The sequence below is a fragment of the Polyodon spathula genome, chromosome 11, assembly GCF_017654505.1.
Source record: "Polyodon spathula isolate WHYD16114869_AA chromosome 11, ASM1765450v1, whole genome shotgun sequence".
Taxonomy (NCBI): Eukaryota; Metazoa; Chordata; class Actinopteri; order Acipenseriformes; family Polyodontidae; genus Polyodon; species Polyodon spathula.
The window spans coordinates 9,525,890-9,544,127 of NC_054544.1; the positions used below are offsets into that span (position 1 = coordinate 9,525,890).

Sequence of the window (18,238 nt, forward strand, 5' to 3'; positions counted from 1 at the left end):
CACTTATTTTAACACACCAGTATATACCTACAGGGTATTCATTGTTATTTGCTGTAACCATGTGGTTAATTGGCTAAAGAAAACAATTAAGAATCTCAGCAGTGACCTTGGTCAAGCCACTTGTCCCAGATGCCCAACCAAGCTGTAAATGTGGCAGGGAACAGGAGCACAGAGAAAATAAGCTGTTCAAGAACATTTAATTCAAACTTCAGTCAAAGGCCATTCCTCACCGTGTCATTCTTTCTTTCTGGAAGAATTACATTGGAAAACACTTGTGTATAAAACCATACAGTTTAAAAGCGGTTAAAGACAGGACTATACACTGGAAGACAATAGTATACGTGGTACAATAGTCATGGACTGTATTTTTTTTATGCATGTTCTTTTGCTGACACCAAATGGCAGATAGAAGGAATGCATCTTCTCATTGCATGCTGGCCTGCTAAATAAATCGCACTTTCCCCTTCGACTTACTTTTCATGATGCCATTCTGAGTTTGTTTCTCTAGCTTTGAAATGTAAACATTTCTTGGATTGAGAGTACAAGCAGAATCCTGCTTTCTTGTTATTTCATTTTTGTTTTGTAAATCCAGAAGAAAAAAAAAAAAGGATACACATGCTTGTGATATCAACTCAGATGTTGGCCCCAAGTCCCAAGGATAAATAAATATTATTATTATTATTATTATTATTATTATTATTATTATTAATAATAATTATAATAATAATAATAATAATAATAATAATAATAATAATACAAACAGACTTGCAAATGGTCAACATTCTGCAATTTGCACTTTTTGGTCATGGTTTGCAATTTTATATGGAAGGGTCCACTTAACATTGTATTTCTCTGCTGTGCTAAATGCCCCCACCCCAGGCATCATTATATAATGTGAAATATGAAAATGTAAAAACTACCGTTACTACAGAGCAAACAAACAAGCAAAAAAAAAAACAAAACATTTAAAACACAACTCAACATTAAATATCATTTAATGTTTTAGACTTACAAAATTCACAGTCATTCTATCAAGTTTTTGGTGAAGTAATAGTTTACAGATGTGTGCTCCGTGACCTTGATAATAAATGCTATACATTTTTAGTATCAAAACACTTACCAGTTTAGGGCCTATATCTTTGATATACTGGAGAGTTCAAAACCATCACCTCACATGGGAAACACAATTACAGGGGAGGCTCTTTTTTAGAAAAAAAAAAGATTGTCCTGAAGGAGCTGGTAATCAGAGAATATTCATCTCAATAGTTTGTTGTTGCATAATATAAAATCCCCTGTAGTTGTATTCACCAGCCGAGCATGGGAACAATACATATTTTAAAAATAAACACAACTATTACAAACCTAAACTTATTTAAACAGCAAGTCACTATTTGCAGGCTCCTGATCTTCACAGAATGCAAGGGAATTAAACTATACAATGGGAAAGAATATTGTTAAAAGCCCACAAAATGTAATTGTGCTGCATTTTAAAACTCAGTCTACAGCTGACAACGTATTTCACAAATCCCACACTCACGTTTCTCAAAACTTTGGCAATTGATTCTTTAAACAATCTGAACATCTGAACATAACAGAATATCCTTCCTAGGACTTTCTGTATAAGAGTCATTTGTACTTCAAGGATTCACACAGCTGTTGTTTCTATAAAATCTTATACTGCACTATTACTACTGCGTTTCAAATATAATTTTTCCATTTAATTAGATGTTTGTACAGATGTCTGTAAAACCCACTATTACATTAGGTTTTTTAGCACTACTTGGTGCTATGAAGATCCCATTTTACAAAGTTTGTATTAAAAATACATATTTCATTTCTGTATCTGTGGCCATTTTAACCATCATCTTGTGGAACTGGCTTGGTACAGAATAGAGTAACAATTATACAAAGTTCTTAACATAGTTTAGTATTGCTTTGTAACAATTAACATTTTAAATACAATAACATATGTTATTGTTTGCTTTCTCGCTGGGTTTATTTAGCCATAATTACATGAAGACTACACCCGAGTTGCATGTACTTATTAAAACATTGACTTAAATATATCTTCCTTATCTGACCCAAAGTAGATTCTGGGATTACTGGCAATGTCACATGTACTTTAATGTACTGAAATACCGGTTTCAAGACCTGGCCTTTTCAGATGCCATTTCTGGTTGTAGGTACTGCCTTCATAACAGCTTACACATCTAGGGTGGTAAATATTATAGCTCTAGAAAAATAAAATCTCAGTGCTTAACAAGTACATATGTTTAGAAACATATTGCTAGATGTAAACAAATATATTGTTTTCCTTCACCAAAGAAAACCTGCACCTTGTAAGGTCACAATCAAGTCTTAATTTCAACATGTTTTATACAAGGATTGCCAAAATAAAAAGAAGGTTATGCATACATTGCTAGTGCTGTTAATCAAATTAAATGAAACAGTGCCTTCTATAGACAAAGAATAATGAAGAAAAGCTGTTTTACCATAGAAAGTGAATGGAACTAAAACAAATAGACTTTAAATTTGGCAAATGTTAAGTGCAAATTAATCATTTGTATATATGAATGTCATGCAAGTTAACTTTCTTTGTGAGCAATGTATAAATATAAAAGTATTATCAAGGTGGTGTATGGTGGACACCAGTTGTATTGACTGTCATTTCCACTCCTGCGTGTCATTTTAAAGAATACAGCCTTTCAACAAAACTGCCAATGCTACAACTGTTTTAGATTAACATGCTTATATATTGTACCTCTGAAATAAAGTAACTGAAGATAGTCAATATGATGATTTTTTTTTTTTTTTTTAATTGGAATTGTCCAATGCAACTGTTATTACCAAGCATGTTTCTCCTTCCAAAATATTGCACAGGTGTCTGAGGAGCAACTTGCCCAAAACAAACAGCTCAGAAAATGGAACAATACCATATAACAAAAACAGCAGCAGCAATCGCCATTAATGCAGACACACTGGGGTAGATTTTCCAAAGGTGACTCAGGACTTTGGACGGGTGTAACCTAGATTTTTAGACGTTTACCCAAAATTACATTCATGTTTTTATTACCGGAAAATAAATGTGGAAAAATCAGAAAAGTACCATGTTGATAATACAATCAAGAAGCACGAAAAAGTCCAAGTTTTCATTCAAATTAATTTGCACTATAACACAAAAACTTATTTTCTCTATCCCTATTGCATGGATAAAAAAATACTGTACTTTAAAAATTCAATAGTGTTCCAATGCAAAGTTTGATATATATATATTAAATACATGGAGAGTATCATAAATTAAAAGGTGAGATATTTATCCAATAACAAAACAAAGTTCTCAAATTAAGAGAATCTTTACTAAATGAAAAACATATTCACTTTTCTAAGACTGCATCTGGCTACCTTTTGAGCAGAGCATTCGTTTTTCTCATTCACCGGTTTTATTTTAACTGTAGTGGGTCTATCAGGTCCCTTTCCTTCTGCAGCAGGAGAGGTGGGCACTGCACTTTGAGTTGCAACATCGAACACCTAGATGAAACGCGTCGCTTCCGGCTGATCTGCATACATTGTAATATGCAAAGTAATTTACATAGACGGCTAGCTGACTAATGTCTAAGTATTTGAAAATCATTCCCTTCTCTTGACGTCTAAATCCGATGCTTACCTATGAGAGAAGCTGGACATCGATGCCATGAATAGTAAACTTAGACATCGACAAAAATCATTCGGCCAAGTCATTTTTGAAAATCTCAAAGAAAATGCAGTCGTCCAAGGAGACGATTGACTAAAATTTTGTCACCTTTGAAAATCTACCCCACTATTGTCTTTAAAAATCAGAAGTCACTAACTTCATCCAGAATGCAAAACATACAGAAGTTGCAACAGCAATATTTTTCCTTGAGTAAAATTTAAAAACAAACAAACAAAAACAAAAGTTGGAATGTTCATCACTGAAAAGAAATGAGCCCATGTTTCTGGGCTTGATCACTTCATCATCAATCCATGCCTAATTTAATGTACAACGGTTTAGCATGGCACTTTTTTGGGAGAAAAAAAAAAAAGAAAACTTTTGTATTCGAATGAAGCATTTTCTACAACTAACAGAATTTCCATTTTAAATGTGGTACCTCTAATATGAAATTTGTGTGTTAGAATTACAGCAATAAATGTCTGTATTTATAATAGGGCTAATACATAATATATCTGCTAACTTTAATTACTTATCTTGACAATTCCATACATTTAAACCTGCTGGTTTGCCTTACAGTAGGTCCAGCTTTGGCATTTTGGACTGCATTTATATTTGAAGAGGCAAGAAGGTTATTTAGCATACTTAAATGCCTTATATGTTTCTCTTCAATATATTGTCTATATGGTACGTCAGTGCCAGTGTGGGTCTTTTAAAGTCTGACTAAAAAAAAGTAGTTACAAACCACAAAGAGTATAAAAAAAGTTACAGTTTAAGAAGTTAGCACAGATTTTAAAACAATGTTTCACTCTCGTTATCCAGCTCTGGATGACAAAAGCAAGTCAATGGAATGTCTGTATGTAAAAGATGAGCATCATATTTAAAAAAAAAAAAAAAAACACAAAAATAACTCAAAGCACCTGTAAGCTACCATATTAAAGTTAGCTTTAATTTGAGATACAAAGCTGTCCTTACTTTTTTGCAGTTGTACCTTCAGAGAAACATAACGGAGAAAGACCATACATGGGTAGAAAATAGAAAAATGTCCCATAAAAAAAGACTGGAAACCCTGCCCATTACATATTCCTTCCAAAAGGAAAAAATGCTGGGTAGGAAATGAAAAGTCTCACAAGCAAGGTTAACTGGTGACAAAGGTATACCTGCCTGTTAAACCACTGTTTGGTAAAGAACACAAATAATGTTCAATGTAAATGAAAAGTATGTCTTTCTCTGGAATGTTCTGCATTGTAAACTTTACTCAAGAAAAAAAAAAAAAATTATACATATATATATATATTTCTTAAAATGCACACACCCTGGACTTCTTGCTTTTTTATATTTGGTCAAGTACTGTTCCCCTGCTCTTGTTCAAATAATAACATGGCAAGCTGAGATTGCGAGCCAAGACCCTCAAGATTGCTTTGTATACATCGGTGGTAGATCTCCTCACCAAGTCGAGGATTACAGAACTTGTGTCTGTATTTCTGGTGTAATGCAGGTTCAACTGCTCGGAAGACGTGAAGGTTGGAATACTTGATGAACATGTCATAGACATCAAGAGCTTCCAAGATCTCCTCATTCTCCTGTACATCAGAGAACATCTTTGTTCTTGCTGCCATATAATCAGAATTATAGAAACAAGCCTCATCAAAGATATCTCGGTCAAAGTGGCCGGCATCTTTGATCAGGTCTATGGTGGGAGGAGGCTGTTGGTTGTGATAAGCAATATCAGGGTTGTAGTCTTGGAAATGGATCGGAAAAAAGACCTGCCAGTTGTTAATAGTGTTCATGCGGCAACGGTTGAGGAATTCAGAATTGACATTGGTGTTGACATTTGCCACAAAGAACAAAGTGTCTACTTGGTGCTTCTTTGAGATGATGTCCATGATCTTAATTTGAGAAGGGGCTTCAGTTTTAACGCTGATCCACGGTATCTTTGTTACTGGGTATTTGCGCTCATATGCTGCAATTTTGGCTTTAACATTTGCAAAAATGTCATTTTGGTTGACCTGCTGAGCCTGAAAGGGGTCATATATGAACAAGAAAGACAAAATAGCATTTTCGCTCATCTCAAAAAAATTTGTGGCGTATACTTCAAGAAACTGGTTCACGTAATCACGATCATGAACAGTCACTGCCAGAATGATGTGAACTCTGGTAGCTTCTGTCACATAAGGCATAGGAATAATCTCAATGTCGCTCAAGGGCCGTACAAGGTGGACACGCTTAGTAATGGAACGGCTTCGTCCCTTCTGGTTCACAACCTCAAGCTGAAGGTCCAAAGTGTACTCCATGCCACGCGTTGGGTCAAAACGCCTGTAGCCATTAATAAGCTGCTGTTTCTTCAGATGAAGCACTGGCTTATACTTTTTGTTCAGTTCCCCCATTGCTATCTCGATAACATTTGTGACATCTGCTTTGTCAATCCCCTGAAGCTCACATTTTGGGGAACCATCTTTGCAGGTATAAACCTGGTCTTCTGTGAAATAATCCCATCGAAGAACTTCAAACCGGGTTTTGGGCTCGAATGGTGGATTGATTCCAATAGGCCAATGGGCACTTCGATTTCCATCAAACGCAACCTCACTGATGTTTTTTATTTCGGCCTATGGACAAAAGAGAAGCATTTAAATAAATAAGTTGAACAAATGTATGCAGTCAGTTGAAAGAGCTGGATGTCAATTTCTGAAAAAGAAAAAGGATTGTAACTGTTTCTTCAAACCCCACCAGAATCTCAAACAATCCTTGTCTCTTTTATACACACAAAAAAAAGAGTATTAAATTATCTGTGTGAATAGTGAACCATTCCATTTTATTGACCCGAGCACGGTTCATTGGAGACCTAGTGTTGTGTTTAGTCATCTAGATAATATATCTTGACTTCATAAAAGGTCAGAGATGCAAGCCATCATGTAAAATCATATGCACTAAACAGAAACTATACAGATACATATTTCGGTCAATAAACAATTCTTTAATAGTTGCTGCAGGTATCAAAAATCAAAAGGGGGGTTTGGGGTAATCAGCAGCTGTATCAGTTCTACCTCAAGTTTATATTTCCACCTCAGCAGGAAAGGAAATAAAATTCCCAACATTGCCCTTTCAGCATTTCAGGTTTTACTGTTAGTAATCGGTATGCATTGGCTTGTCTGAAGTATGTTCAACTGGAGAATGGTGATTTCTATTCAGGTCACAATGTGAATGGCCTTTTAGAATGTGTGGTCAGAAAAAGACATGATGCTCTGAAAAGTTATAAAAATTTAGTCGGCGGCAAAAAAGTAAATTCAGTCAATGTAACAGGGAGAACCCTGTCACTGGTTCTTACGTGGATGTGTGCAGCTGGGATGTGTAACGTGAGACGTGTTGCTAGGCAACCAACTGAGCAGGGCCGAGCTAATCAGGAGGTCTGGATTGGCTAGGGGGCGTGTCCAAGGATACTGCGCAGCTTGAGGAGAGTTTCTGCTACTCAGTACAACTACTACAGAACCCTTCAACTGCAAGATGGTGGTTTTGAACTCTGCCTAGTCCCTGTCAAAGACCCGGAGTCGCTGGGAGGCCGGGACTTCGGGAGCAACAGCAGTAGGTTAGTTTAGAGGATGTTGATCCCAACCAGAGTATAGGGTTTCGTAGTGCAGTAGGTTCCTGGAGCGGGACATCTCTTAGTGAGACTAGAGTTCGCCTTGTGTAGCAAACTTATTTGCTTTATTTTGTTTGCTTCACTAAATCTGATACCAGGGCTGCCATTGATGATACCCTAGTGGCAGCATCCGTGTTAAATAAATCTGCACGGCGTGTTAACACCCATTGCTCTGTGTCTAACTTATTATTATTGAGTGAAAACTCATGCACGTAACACCTCCCCCTGTTACAGTGACATATAGAAAACTTACCTGTAACTTCTCAATTTCATCGTAAGTCCTCTGCAGTTCAATTTCAGTGAAATGATTGTGCAATCTGTACATCTGTGCTGGATCTAATACAGGGTGAACAGTGAATGCATTCTTGAAACGTATGTCTTCCTCCTTATTTGGGTCTGAATTTTTGCCCATCTCAAAGCGTTGGTAGTGAAGTCCCTAAAAAATTGGGGAAAGGTTTTAATATTCAGCATTTATATAACCCTGCAAATAAGTCACCACCTTAAACAGTCTCTGACATATGAGGTACCAGCAGTCTGGCTGTGGCAGCTGTGGAAAATTGCTGCCAGAAAAGGGTTTATTGTTTTTGTACAATACCAAAAGACAATTACACAGTAAGTTTAGACACGATTATTTCTGTACTGTCATTTAATCATGACTGGTATTTAACACAGTACCATGGGGTCTCAGATGTTGAAAGGCCAGCTGATTACCAAATTCAAGAGACCTTAAAATGCAAAGAAACAGAATGTAAAACAAACTATAAAGCAGCTACAGAAGCAAACTACTAAGGAGAATGTCTAGTAGTCCAGTAGAGGTGGATAGGAAAGTGATTTTTTTTTTTTTTAATGTCTAGACTGTGGCTTGTGGAGATGCCATGAATAGACTGTGTATGAGGAAACAGAGAAATGTTCAACATATTAATAATGGTACAGCTTTAACTTAAAATAGAAAGCTACAAATAAAGAAAACCGTATTCAGAATTAATGATTTTATGCCATGATGATTCATACGGAAGTGGTGATATGGGGACATTCAATAAAATACAGCTGTCAAATACACTACATCAATATGCTGTCTCCAATTAGTAGTGTTACATTGTTCTAAAAAAAAAAAAAATATATATATATATATATATATATATATATATATATATATATATATATATATATATATATATATATAATATAATTTTTTTTTTTTTTTTTTTCTCCACATTCTCCACATTACACAAAATTAAGTTTGGATAAGACAAGAACCTTATCACCTTATTAAGATCAAGAATGAACCTTAAAGAAACTATAGGTAGGTGACCCTGGCTGGAATTGTTTCTGTAATTCTAGTGTCTCTCTTTCACTAATTGAATGTGAAGTGATTAAGCATTGCAGCAGGGTGTGGTTCAGTGGGATGCTGGGTGTTCCCTTGAACTTCCCTTTCAACACTGGAGTGCCGTCACTGAAGCCAAGCTAAACAATCAAAAAACAAACAAAACACAAATAAAACCAAGAGCACCTCTATGTTGTGTCCTGACAGTGACTTGATTTCTCTAAAAGATTAAAGAGCATTTATGGTACCATGCATGATGTCTAATAAAGGATATGTAATTGTGTGTGTATGTATGAGAGTCTAAAAACTGGGACTCTTACACAAATTATGATTAATGGGAAACAGAATGGGACAAAAAAAAAAAAAAAAACTCAAATGTAGGGCAATATGCTATCCAAGTGTTCTGCGCATGGGTTAGAGTTAGTATGACTGGTTAAAGGTTGGTTTATACTTCTCGCAGACAAAAGCCGTACGTCAGCTGCACACTTCTACGAGTGCGCCAGAAGGACTGAAGCGCCCACCAGTTCGCAGACTTTTTGACGCAGCAAAGTGGCCGTAGCTGTCGGTCATACTTCCAGCCAGTCTGCTTTACTGCCGGTGTCGACTAGGGTTGTCAACAGGCTCCACAGCCCCGCGACACTGAGACGGGATTTTAAAATTGCCTGTCTCATGAATGAAGTGAAACTATCAATTGGCTCATATATATATTTTTTTATTAGCAGCAAAGAAGTAAAACTGATCAGCTGTTCTCCATACTGCCACCGATCAGACCTATTCAACAGCTGAGCAACGTTACTGATTTGATGGGGAAAGTAACTGTATAGAGAAAATAAATAGCGACGTTAACTTATCAGTTATCTAGTATATATATAAATATATATATATATATATATATATATATATATATATATATATATATATATATATATATATATATATAATATATAAGAACACAAACAGTACAAATAAAAACACATTGCATTCATAACTACGGTTATTATTATACAAGTGGTTGCTGTGTATGGTAGCCTATGCAAGCACACATTTTCATTTACGTTTTAATTTCATTCAGTTTATAGGCAAGTTTAAAATCCTGTTCTGTTGTTCATGTTTACTGGGTTCCTCAAAAACTTGCTCTATCCAGGTTCATAGGCTTTCAGCCATATGACAAATGTTGGATTTTTTCCAAAATCATCCGACCCTGTCCGTTTTCCGGTCACAGACACACAAGAAAAGGCTGTACGACTTTTAAAAAAGATGCAGCTCGCAGCAGTGCAGTTGATGTCATTCCGACCGTCTTAGACTAATGATTGAGACCAAAAAATAGGTCGAGGTCGGAAGTATAAACAAGCCTTTAGACTGTATACAAAGAATCACACTTTTCGCTTACGGGGGGGGACGGGGACAGGACGACGATGACGACATTCTGTCCATCTAAGTTCATCCGGTTCCCAGTAGCTGATCTCTCTCTCTCTCTCTCTCTCTCTCTCTCTCTCTCTCTCTCTCTCTCTCTCTCTCTCTCTCTCTCTCTCCTCTCTCTCTCCTCTCCCTCTCTCTCCGAGATCTGTCCTCCTCTTCTCTCTCTCTGCTCTTTCTCTCACTCTCTCCTCTCTCTCTCTCTCTCTCTTCCCCTCCCTCTCTCTCTCTCTCTCTCTCTCCTCTCTCTCTCTCTCTCTCTCTTCTCCTCTTCAAAGTGTCCTTATTCTCAGGCCGTCCGAATCTCTCTAAATTTCTTCTTAATCTCCCTCTCTCTCTCTCTCTCTCTCTCTCTCTCTCCCTCTCTCTCTCTACCCTCTCTCTCCTCTGTGTCCTTAATTTCAGTCCTGCACTTAAAAATAATGGTTTGGGTTAACTACGTCAACCCCTTTTCAGATTTTAAAAGACTTCATTCATGCCTGCCAGATTCTTCAATGCAGTTCTTTCAGCCTTTCTTCAATCAGGCCCTTAAGCCCTGGGATTAGTCTGGATGCTCTTCTTTGGGTTCTCTCCAGGGCCACAATGTCCCTTTGGTTCTGTGGCGAGCAGAACTGGACACAGTATTCCAAGTGCAGTCTCACCAGTGCATTATGCAACCTCGTCGTAACCTCCTTGGATTTGTACTCTACACTTTTGGCTATATACCCAAGCATTCAGTTTGCCTTTCTGATAGCTTCCCCACACTGCGTGGTTGTTGACAGCGTTGAACCTATTCCAACACCGAGGTCTTTCTCTTGGTGTGCATGTTCAGGTCCCCCTCCCCCCCCTGCAAAGTTACATGGAACTCTCTCCAATTGATAAGGAGTGGAGTAATATGTGTAACCCTAAATACTGGACATCTATTTAAGTGGACTTGATAAACTTTTTTAACTTTATAATTTCTGTTTGACACTCCACAACCTTCAGGCGATTCTGATTCTAACCACATTTTGCTGTTTTTGACTTAAGTCAAATATATAACTTATGAGTAAAACACACAGGTGAGGTTACCTGTTCAGTTTGTTGAATGTAAAAAACAGTTGGATGAGGCAGGTGTAATCACCAGACCCACATCAACTATTAATATGCATTACTGTACACCAGCAAAAACACACAGCAATATTGAAATTAGAGCTTTATTAGACTACAGTACTTAAGACTGCTACAGAGAAACTGTGTATAAAATAAATACATTTGGGAGAAATGCACTCTTTCTGCACCAGTATTTGGATCTTTCTACTATTTATCAAACTCTTATCAAGCGTGTAACAGTGCTGAAGTATTAGCTGGTGTCGCTGACCTATCCTGGGCCTCAGCCATCACTATCACCGCAGGCTGCTGACACACGATCTCTTTGCTTGAGGCTTGAGCGCTGCTTGTAACTCCACAGGGTTTTATTGACTGTCAAACAGGCTCAGGAGAGCAGAGCTGAGTAAACATTCAGCCCTGTGTGTGTGCAGTACCACAGAGGTGAGCCTGTATCATAACCCCTACCAACATCTTACTAAAACCGACGTTGCGAGACAGAAAGGGACACAAGCTTCCCAATGCTGCATTTTGATTGGTATGTTCTTGGAGCCAGTCCTCCCCACCCCCACAGGCCTGAGTGAACGAAGAAACTGTAAAATAAGGCACTGTTTTAATGTTTAGGTAATGGCTCTTGAGTAAGCCGTTTCCTGCTGAAACTTGAGCACACTGGCAATAAAATAGAAGCTGCTTGTACAGAAATTAAAAAGGGTACCTCACAAAACGATACAGTATTCAGTCTATCATTACATATATGCTTTTTAAAACATTTATAATGGTTATGGGCAATTTATATGGGCTACAACTTGGCATATTTTTCACATACATAGTCATGCAAGAGGAAAAAAAGTAAAACATTAAGTACTGTAAACGGAAAAGGTTTCCATGCTTAGCTCAGAAACAAATTGTTGACACTGAAATTGCTGTTTCCTAAAACAAGGCAATTACTTTGTCAGTTTGAAGCACCCCAGAATGCAACTGTTGACGTAATAGATTTGTTATTTATATTAGTGAAATGGCTGCAGTTTTAAAAACTTAAGAAAATGCACACAAAACAGGGATTAACCTGCAATACCACGGTATTTCTCCCAAATTGAATGTGCCCTTGCAAGGTATTCAATTGATAGTGCAGGCTATTTAAAAAGTTTCTTCCACAATCACTGGGAATATTTGTATCGACTACATTATACTCTAGTCTCAGGGTACTTTGGTGCTGTAATGGACATGGAATACAGCTGTCAAGACATCACTGGTAGTTAGCTTGATAGTGGTAATTGTTACATTATCAAAATGAAGTCTCCCGAAACAACCACAAGTAAAAAATAAACAAACAATATATTTAAAAAGACTTCACAAAGAAAATCTTACCTCCTGTTCCTCTACGCAGTTTACGTTGCCGTAATCGATGATGCACCGTCCCAGCCACTCATCAGCTCTACTGCTCTGGATATCATTACGGCAGCTCTCCAAATAAGGCTGCAGTTTGAGAAGCAAAGTCCGTGACAGCAGATAGCCAAACCCACCATAACAGTATCTTCCCTCCATCTCACCGCCAATGAACTCCTCTGGGCTTCCCATGTACAGATCTGTATGAATGCTTAGGTGCCCGACAAGCGATTTGATGCGGTCCGCTTGAGTGTAGGTGTCATCTTGAACAAAGTAGAACCAGTCATATTCGTTAATGTAATGTTCAAGGACATATCGAATGGTTTGGAACATGTTCCAGATTTGTCGCTCATCGCCGTGGGTCACCACAAACATCCCGTGGGGGATTTTTCTGTTTCGCATCCCAGTGAAATAGACAACATTGTCCAAGTGGTGTCTGATGGTTCGGTTTACTGCAACAGCCATGGTGTTTATGGTGTTTTTGGACGTAAGAACCCCAGCAAAAAGTCGTTCCCGTATGCCAAGCTCTGTGCTGATGTATTTTGCTCTGGAATTTAAAAGGGATTACAAATTAGTTAATACAACAAAAATAATAATAATTAAAAAAATTGAAGCTGACAATCGTTCAACTGTCTTAAAGTTATTGATATTCTAGGTTTTGGACGAAATGCTTTTCAGACCGATTACTGCAATGACCCAGCGTCACTTCTTTCAAGACCTTGCCACTGCACATTTAAATGAGCGGACCTCCTCGTACATACCCTCGCACTTTGCTCCTCTGACTTTGGTTTAATCCCCATCCCTTTATTTTCAAGTGTTCTTTTTCTAACACTAGGTTGGTTCTGGCTGTAAATGGCACTACAAGAGCCCAAGATTGTACCTATTGTGGCGCATAAAATGGACAGAGTGGGAGCAAAATTCAAAGTACAGCAAACACACGCACACAAAGTATTAAAACAATGAATAAAAACAAGTGTTCTCATTCACCCAAATGGATTGTATTTAATAATATTCATAATATACCCAATACTGTTATTTTAGTGATTACAAGTTAGGGACTAATATTTGCAGGTAATAAAACAAAAGCTTAACATGCCTGACAAGTGCTTTGGCTCTTATGACACCCATTAGAGAAACATGCAGCAGAGGCCTAATGCAAACAGTCCAACTTCTCTTTTCCTATCCTATCAGGCACTCATCTGAAAATGTATGTTTTCAAAAATGATTGTCCCCTTGGGTTAGATATTGATCAGGCTCACTTTGAGCCGGGAAGGATCATCTGTTCTGACCAATTTATCTGTCCAAAGGGAAAGGGGGGGAAAAAAAAAAACAACACATAACATTTATCAGAAAGCAGACTAAACAAAAATATATAGAATATTTGCTGTGGACTGAAGTTTGTTATGAAAAAGTAAGTATATAGAGACACGACATTTAATAATTAAAAACAATGACATTAGACAAAAAGTAACTCAAAGGCGCCACTAGAAACAAGTCTCCATCTTCGCAGTGTTTTTCAATGGACCGTAGGAAGAATACTTGTAGCAAACACTTGTGTTTCCCATCATTGGATCCATTTTGGGGTCTTGGGACTCCCTCAGGCGAAGTCTGCCAATTGTGTTGAATCGTGTGGTGGTTTTGTGATGTAAACCAATTCAGTGCATTATTTGAGGCTAGAAGAGAGCCATTCAAACACAAACCTCCAGAGAATGATCTCTCAATACCTGCTGGAAGCATCCTAAAAGTAGGCAAGGTAAAGTACCACTTAGCTAGATGTTACAAATATACGACATTGCTAAGACTTCAAATAACAATACCACCGTGAGCTATGAAGCTGAAGCCACTTACAGCGAGTGGTTATAGCGATTGTTGTTTGCAAACAAACGTTCTTGGTGAACTCTACCCAAGAAAAAAGGAACGGCAACTAGAAGGTCATGTTTACTGCAGCTGGGTATTATCGCAGGTTTGAAATGAAACAGATATACAGAATATATTATGTCCTTTCTGGACATTGGGATTTTCATTATAAATCCTATCAGCAGGTTTTTTTGATACTGGAACCTACACTTGGAATGTATTTATGGGAAAACATCAGGAATTCAAGGTCTTGCCATAAAAACAAAATGTAAATAAACTACTGTTGTTAAATCATAGGGAGTCATGAGAATGCTTCTAACTAAAACAACAGTAACCCTCTCCAACTAACAAAAACGATTTCTAAATGTGCCCCTTCCTCACACTTTGATTGGTCTCTGTCTTCATTTGCTGGATCTTGTCGATTTCTTTACTAGGTCTAAGGTCAAGTGGTTGTATTTAATTATTTCCAGGCATGCAATCACACATTACACCCTTAAACAAAAACAAAAACATACAACATTTGACTGGGATAAAAAAAAAAAAAAATTGCACATGCAATTTCTTTGAATTCTGTATTAAAACGCAGTGTTTTTACATGTTGGTGTTCCTTTGTAAAGCAGCCTTGAAATATCCTTCTCTGTTAAACCTATTGGAACAATGTTCAAATGAAGGTCACCACCCAGCCACAGAATGCATTTCATCTCTAACAATGATACTAAACTAGTGAAACTAGTGCTGAACAAAAGCTTAACCACGGCCTCCCTCTACATCAGGGCTTCTCAAACTCGATCCTGGGGACCCACTGTGGCTGCTGGTTTTCATTTCATCTCCTCGATTCTGTCCGGTTGTGCTGCAGAACCGCGCAAATCTGCGCTTACCTTCTCTGAATTCTGACAAGTCTCCGCAGAGTACCCCCAGTCTCCCACTGAAACGCCCACAAAACAAATTGATTTCTCTTTATCCAATGGCCATATAGGAAACTAAAACGTATTAACAAGCGTCACCACCGTTCTCTGGGTAATGTAGTTCAGAAACCATTCTTTTAACCCTTCCGCTTCGGTGAATATTCTACCTATTTGAGGTCTGACTGACATAATGTGACTTTCGGCTTGTGGATCATGACAAAAATATAAAGTATACCATATTATACCTTTCTAAACAGCTGAGAATCTGAAGACTATTAAGCGCATAACATTTCACTCTATGATGAAATACAAACGACTACCTAGTTTGATTATTATTAAATCACTAATTGATTGTGTTCATTCTTTAATAAAAGCAGTCCTAAAAGTGATATTCTCTCTCTCTCTCTCTCTCTCTCTCTGTGTGTGTGTGTGTGTGTATGTGTGATTTGGGGGACGGTGAGGGGGCACGTAGATTTTCCTAGACACTTAAATTGCATACCCCTGCAGTTGCATATTTTTTTGTGCGACTCCCCTCTCTTCAATTCTATAACTTAATGTACAAGATAAATGTTATTTGCAAGTCACATACATTTTGTTTGTAGTATTTTAATTATGTATGCACTGTTATAACTTCCGCTAGTACTCAAACATATTTTAAATATTGGCTGAGACACAGCATCTTGCTTTTTGCAAGCTTAAATTAATGTGCGTCTAGTATAATTACTAAATGTGAACATCGCCCATGTTCCGAGGGATCTCAACAGTATCAAGAAAACCTGACTGCAAATAAAGTTTAGTGTGATCAAGTAACTGATTCCAGATATACACTCTTATTACAAGTGCATATTTTGTATGCAGGTCAGTCTTATTGGTATAGACTCGTATCTACCAGTACATGCTACCACCTAAAGAAGTATATAATTACGTGAAAATGAAATTTCTACAGAGAATAATGTGATGCAGCATGTTTCCGAGTACTGGTATCTGTTTCTGTATAGACAGCAAACAATACAATTTAATACTCGTGTTGCAGTGGGGTACACGCAATTAGCTTTCATCCATTCAATGTATTTCTTACCTGTACATTTTTTTTGGTGGGGGTTGTTGTTGAACGGGTTTATATGGCACAATTCTTGGTTCAAAATCCTCCACATTCTCTCCGTTTTGCAAGCTGCCTGCAGGAAGAGAGTAGTGGTTTCCATCCAGCTGCAACACAACTTCATCGCCTCGATTCCAGTCAGGGCTGCTGCAGGGCTCCTCGACCCAGGTCACACTCAACAGACTCAAGGTAAACCCCAATGAGATACCAATAACAACCGGCCCAATCGGCCTGATCAAGGAAATTAACATTGAAAGCCGCATTGTTCAGTTATGCTAATCTAAAACAGCAAGGCTGGAATTTCTCACGTTGATTGAACTGGAAAAAAAAAAAAAAAAAAAAAAATTGCAGAATTCTGGAAATGCTGGTTGCAGTGGTACCAAACTTCTAACACATGCAAAGACGTCTGTATCTCTCCAGATTTACTGTAACATTCTTACGTGTCACCCCCGAGCTCCTCCTTCAGATCTGACGTCAGAATATCCTTCTCAGGGACAAAACGCAACCCTTTCACTGCCAAAATTCAAACGACTTTCAGGTTTTATTTCCAAGGAACTTGTGGCAAAACTGTATATTTTGATATGTCTAGGTACATATAACCCATAATTGATTAATTAAAACAAAGAATAGGCACATTATTCTATATAGAAGTTCCGTGTTCTTGTAGTCGAAGGCGGAATTGCGTACGAGTTTTCTTAAGCATTGCAGGCGCGATTACTGGGGGCACTAGTCCCCTCACAGACCAGCCTCATTCTTTACAAGCTACCTTCTTGAACGTGTCCATCTAAGCCTGCATATTGTGACAATATGGGAGAAAATATGGGAGAATGATCTTGCTTATTTATTTTGTTTGCTTTAAAAAATAAATACAATAAAAATAAAAATTTAAAAAAAGCTATCCTGATCCCAAAGAAGACATTGTGATAAAATAACAAGTTTTAGATATGAATGCTAATCACGTCTTTGAATTAAAGCAACACCCTCAATTGTATAGCCTACACAAAACAATGTTGCCGCTGAACAGTAAATTAAGAGATGGTGAGTATGTTTTCAATGACCTGGTTAAATGAATCAGTAACTACAAACATAAACTTTTCAAGTTTTCACATATCCCTGCGTATCATGATTTTAAGCCTGTACAGCTCAGCCTTTAGTGACTGTACAAAAATAACAAGTAGGCTTTCTAATAAGCTGGAATAATGTATCTAAAAACAACTGGTAGTCCATACAAGGTATAGACAAATCGTGGGCCATAAGATTGTTAGAGTTGCCACATATTGTGAAATTGTCACAACTTTCAGTGAGATCCATAATGAAACAGGGATGAATTTGCCAAGTGCAGTAAACAGCTGTAACTGTTGTAACAATGTTGCTTTCTTTTCCAGTACAATGCACTACTGTAACTTAGTCAGCAGGGTGTCTCCCGCTCTCTTCAAAACTGGTATCCACTTAAAGAGTGCGTAGCCGCATTGCAAAAAAATTGAGCTTCCCTCGTGTTGCTACTGTTTAAATAACGTGCCTGTCATTTTTTATTTCCATTGTTAACATCCTGACAACTTTTTATAATTACAACTTCAAAGTCTGTTTTAAAGCTCTTTTCAAAATGGCCGCTCTAGCGTGCTGATAGTGTAAGGGTTTGTTTATTACTGCCCACATTGTCAAACAGGTAACACAGCAATAACGAGCCATGATGTGATACGGAACAGATCACTTTTACTGTTGTTATTATTATTATTCGCTCTTGTTGCAGTGATTTAGAGGCCAGATATTCCACTTTTGGCTTGTTACTCTCGTCCTTATTTTGGTTTCGTGTAAAACAAATAACTTCGCTTATTATAATACTTTAAATTCCAAAGTGCTA

General features: G+C 37.5%; 1 protein-coding gene across 1 annotated transcript; it reads right to left on the reverse strand.

Moving 5' to 3' along the window:
- Positions 1-768: 768 nt before the first annotated feature.
- chpfa (chondroitin polymerizing factor a) lies at positions 769-16,795 on the reverse strand. The gene is made up of 4 exons (XM_041264672.1): positions 16,357-16,795; positions 12,499-13,063; positions 7,579-7,761; positions 769-6,294 (listed from the first exon to the last, which is right to left on the reverse strand). The coding sequence occupies exons 1-4, from the start codon at positions 16,638-16,640 to the stop codon at positions 5,032-5,034; spliced, it is 2,295 nt and encodes a 764-aa protein (XP_041120606.1). The 5' UTR covers positions 16,641-16,795; the 3' UTR covers positions 769-5,031.
- Between the last annotated feature and the right edge of the window lie 1,443 nt (positions 16,796-18,238).

Excerpts from the sequence above, each read along its gene's own strand:
- chpfa (XM_041264672.1), bottom strand. The coding sequence starts at position 16,640 with ATGCGGCTTTCAATGTTAATTTCCTTGATCAGGCCGATTGGGCCGGTT. Across the intron at positions 13,064-16,356 it reads CCACCAAAAAAAATGTACAG|AGCAAAATACATCAGCACAG; the intron begins GTAAGAAATACA and ends TTTAAATTCCAG. Across the intron at positions 7,762-12,498 it reads ACTGCGTAGAGGAACAGGAG|GGACTTCACTACCAACGCTT; the intron begins GTAAGATTTTCT and ends CCAATTTTTTAG.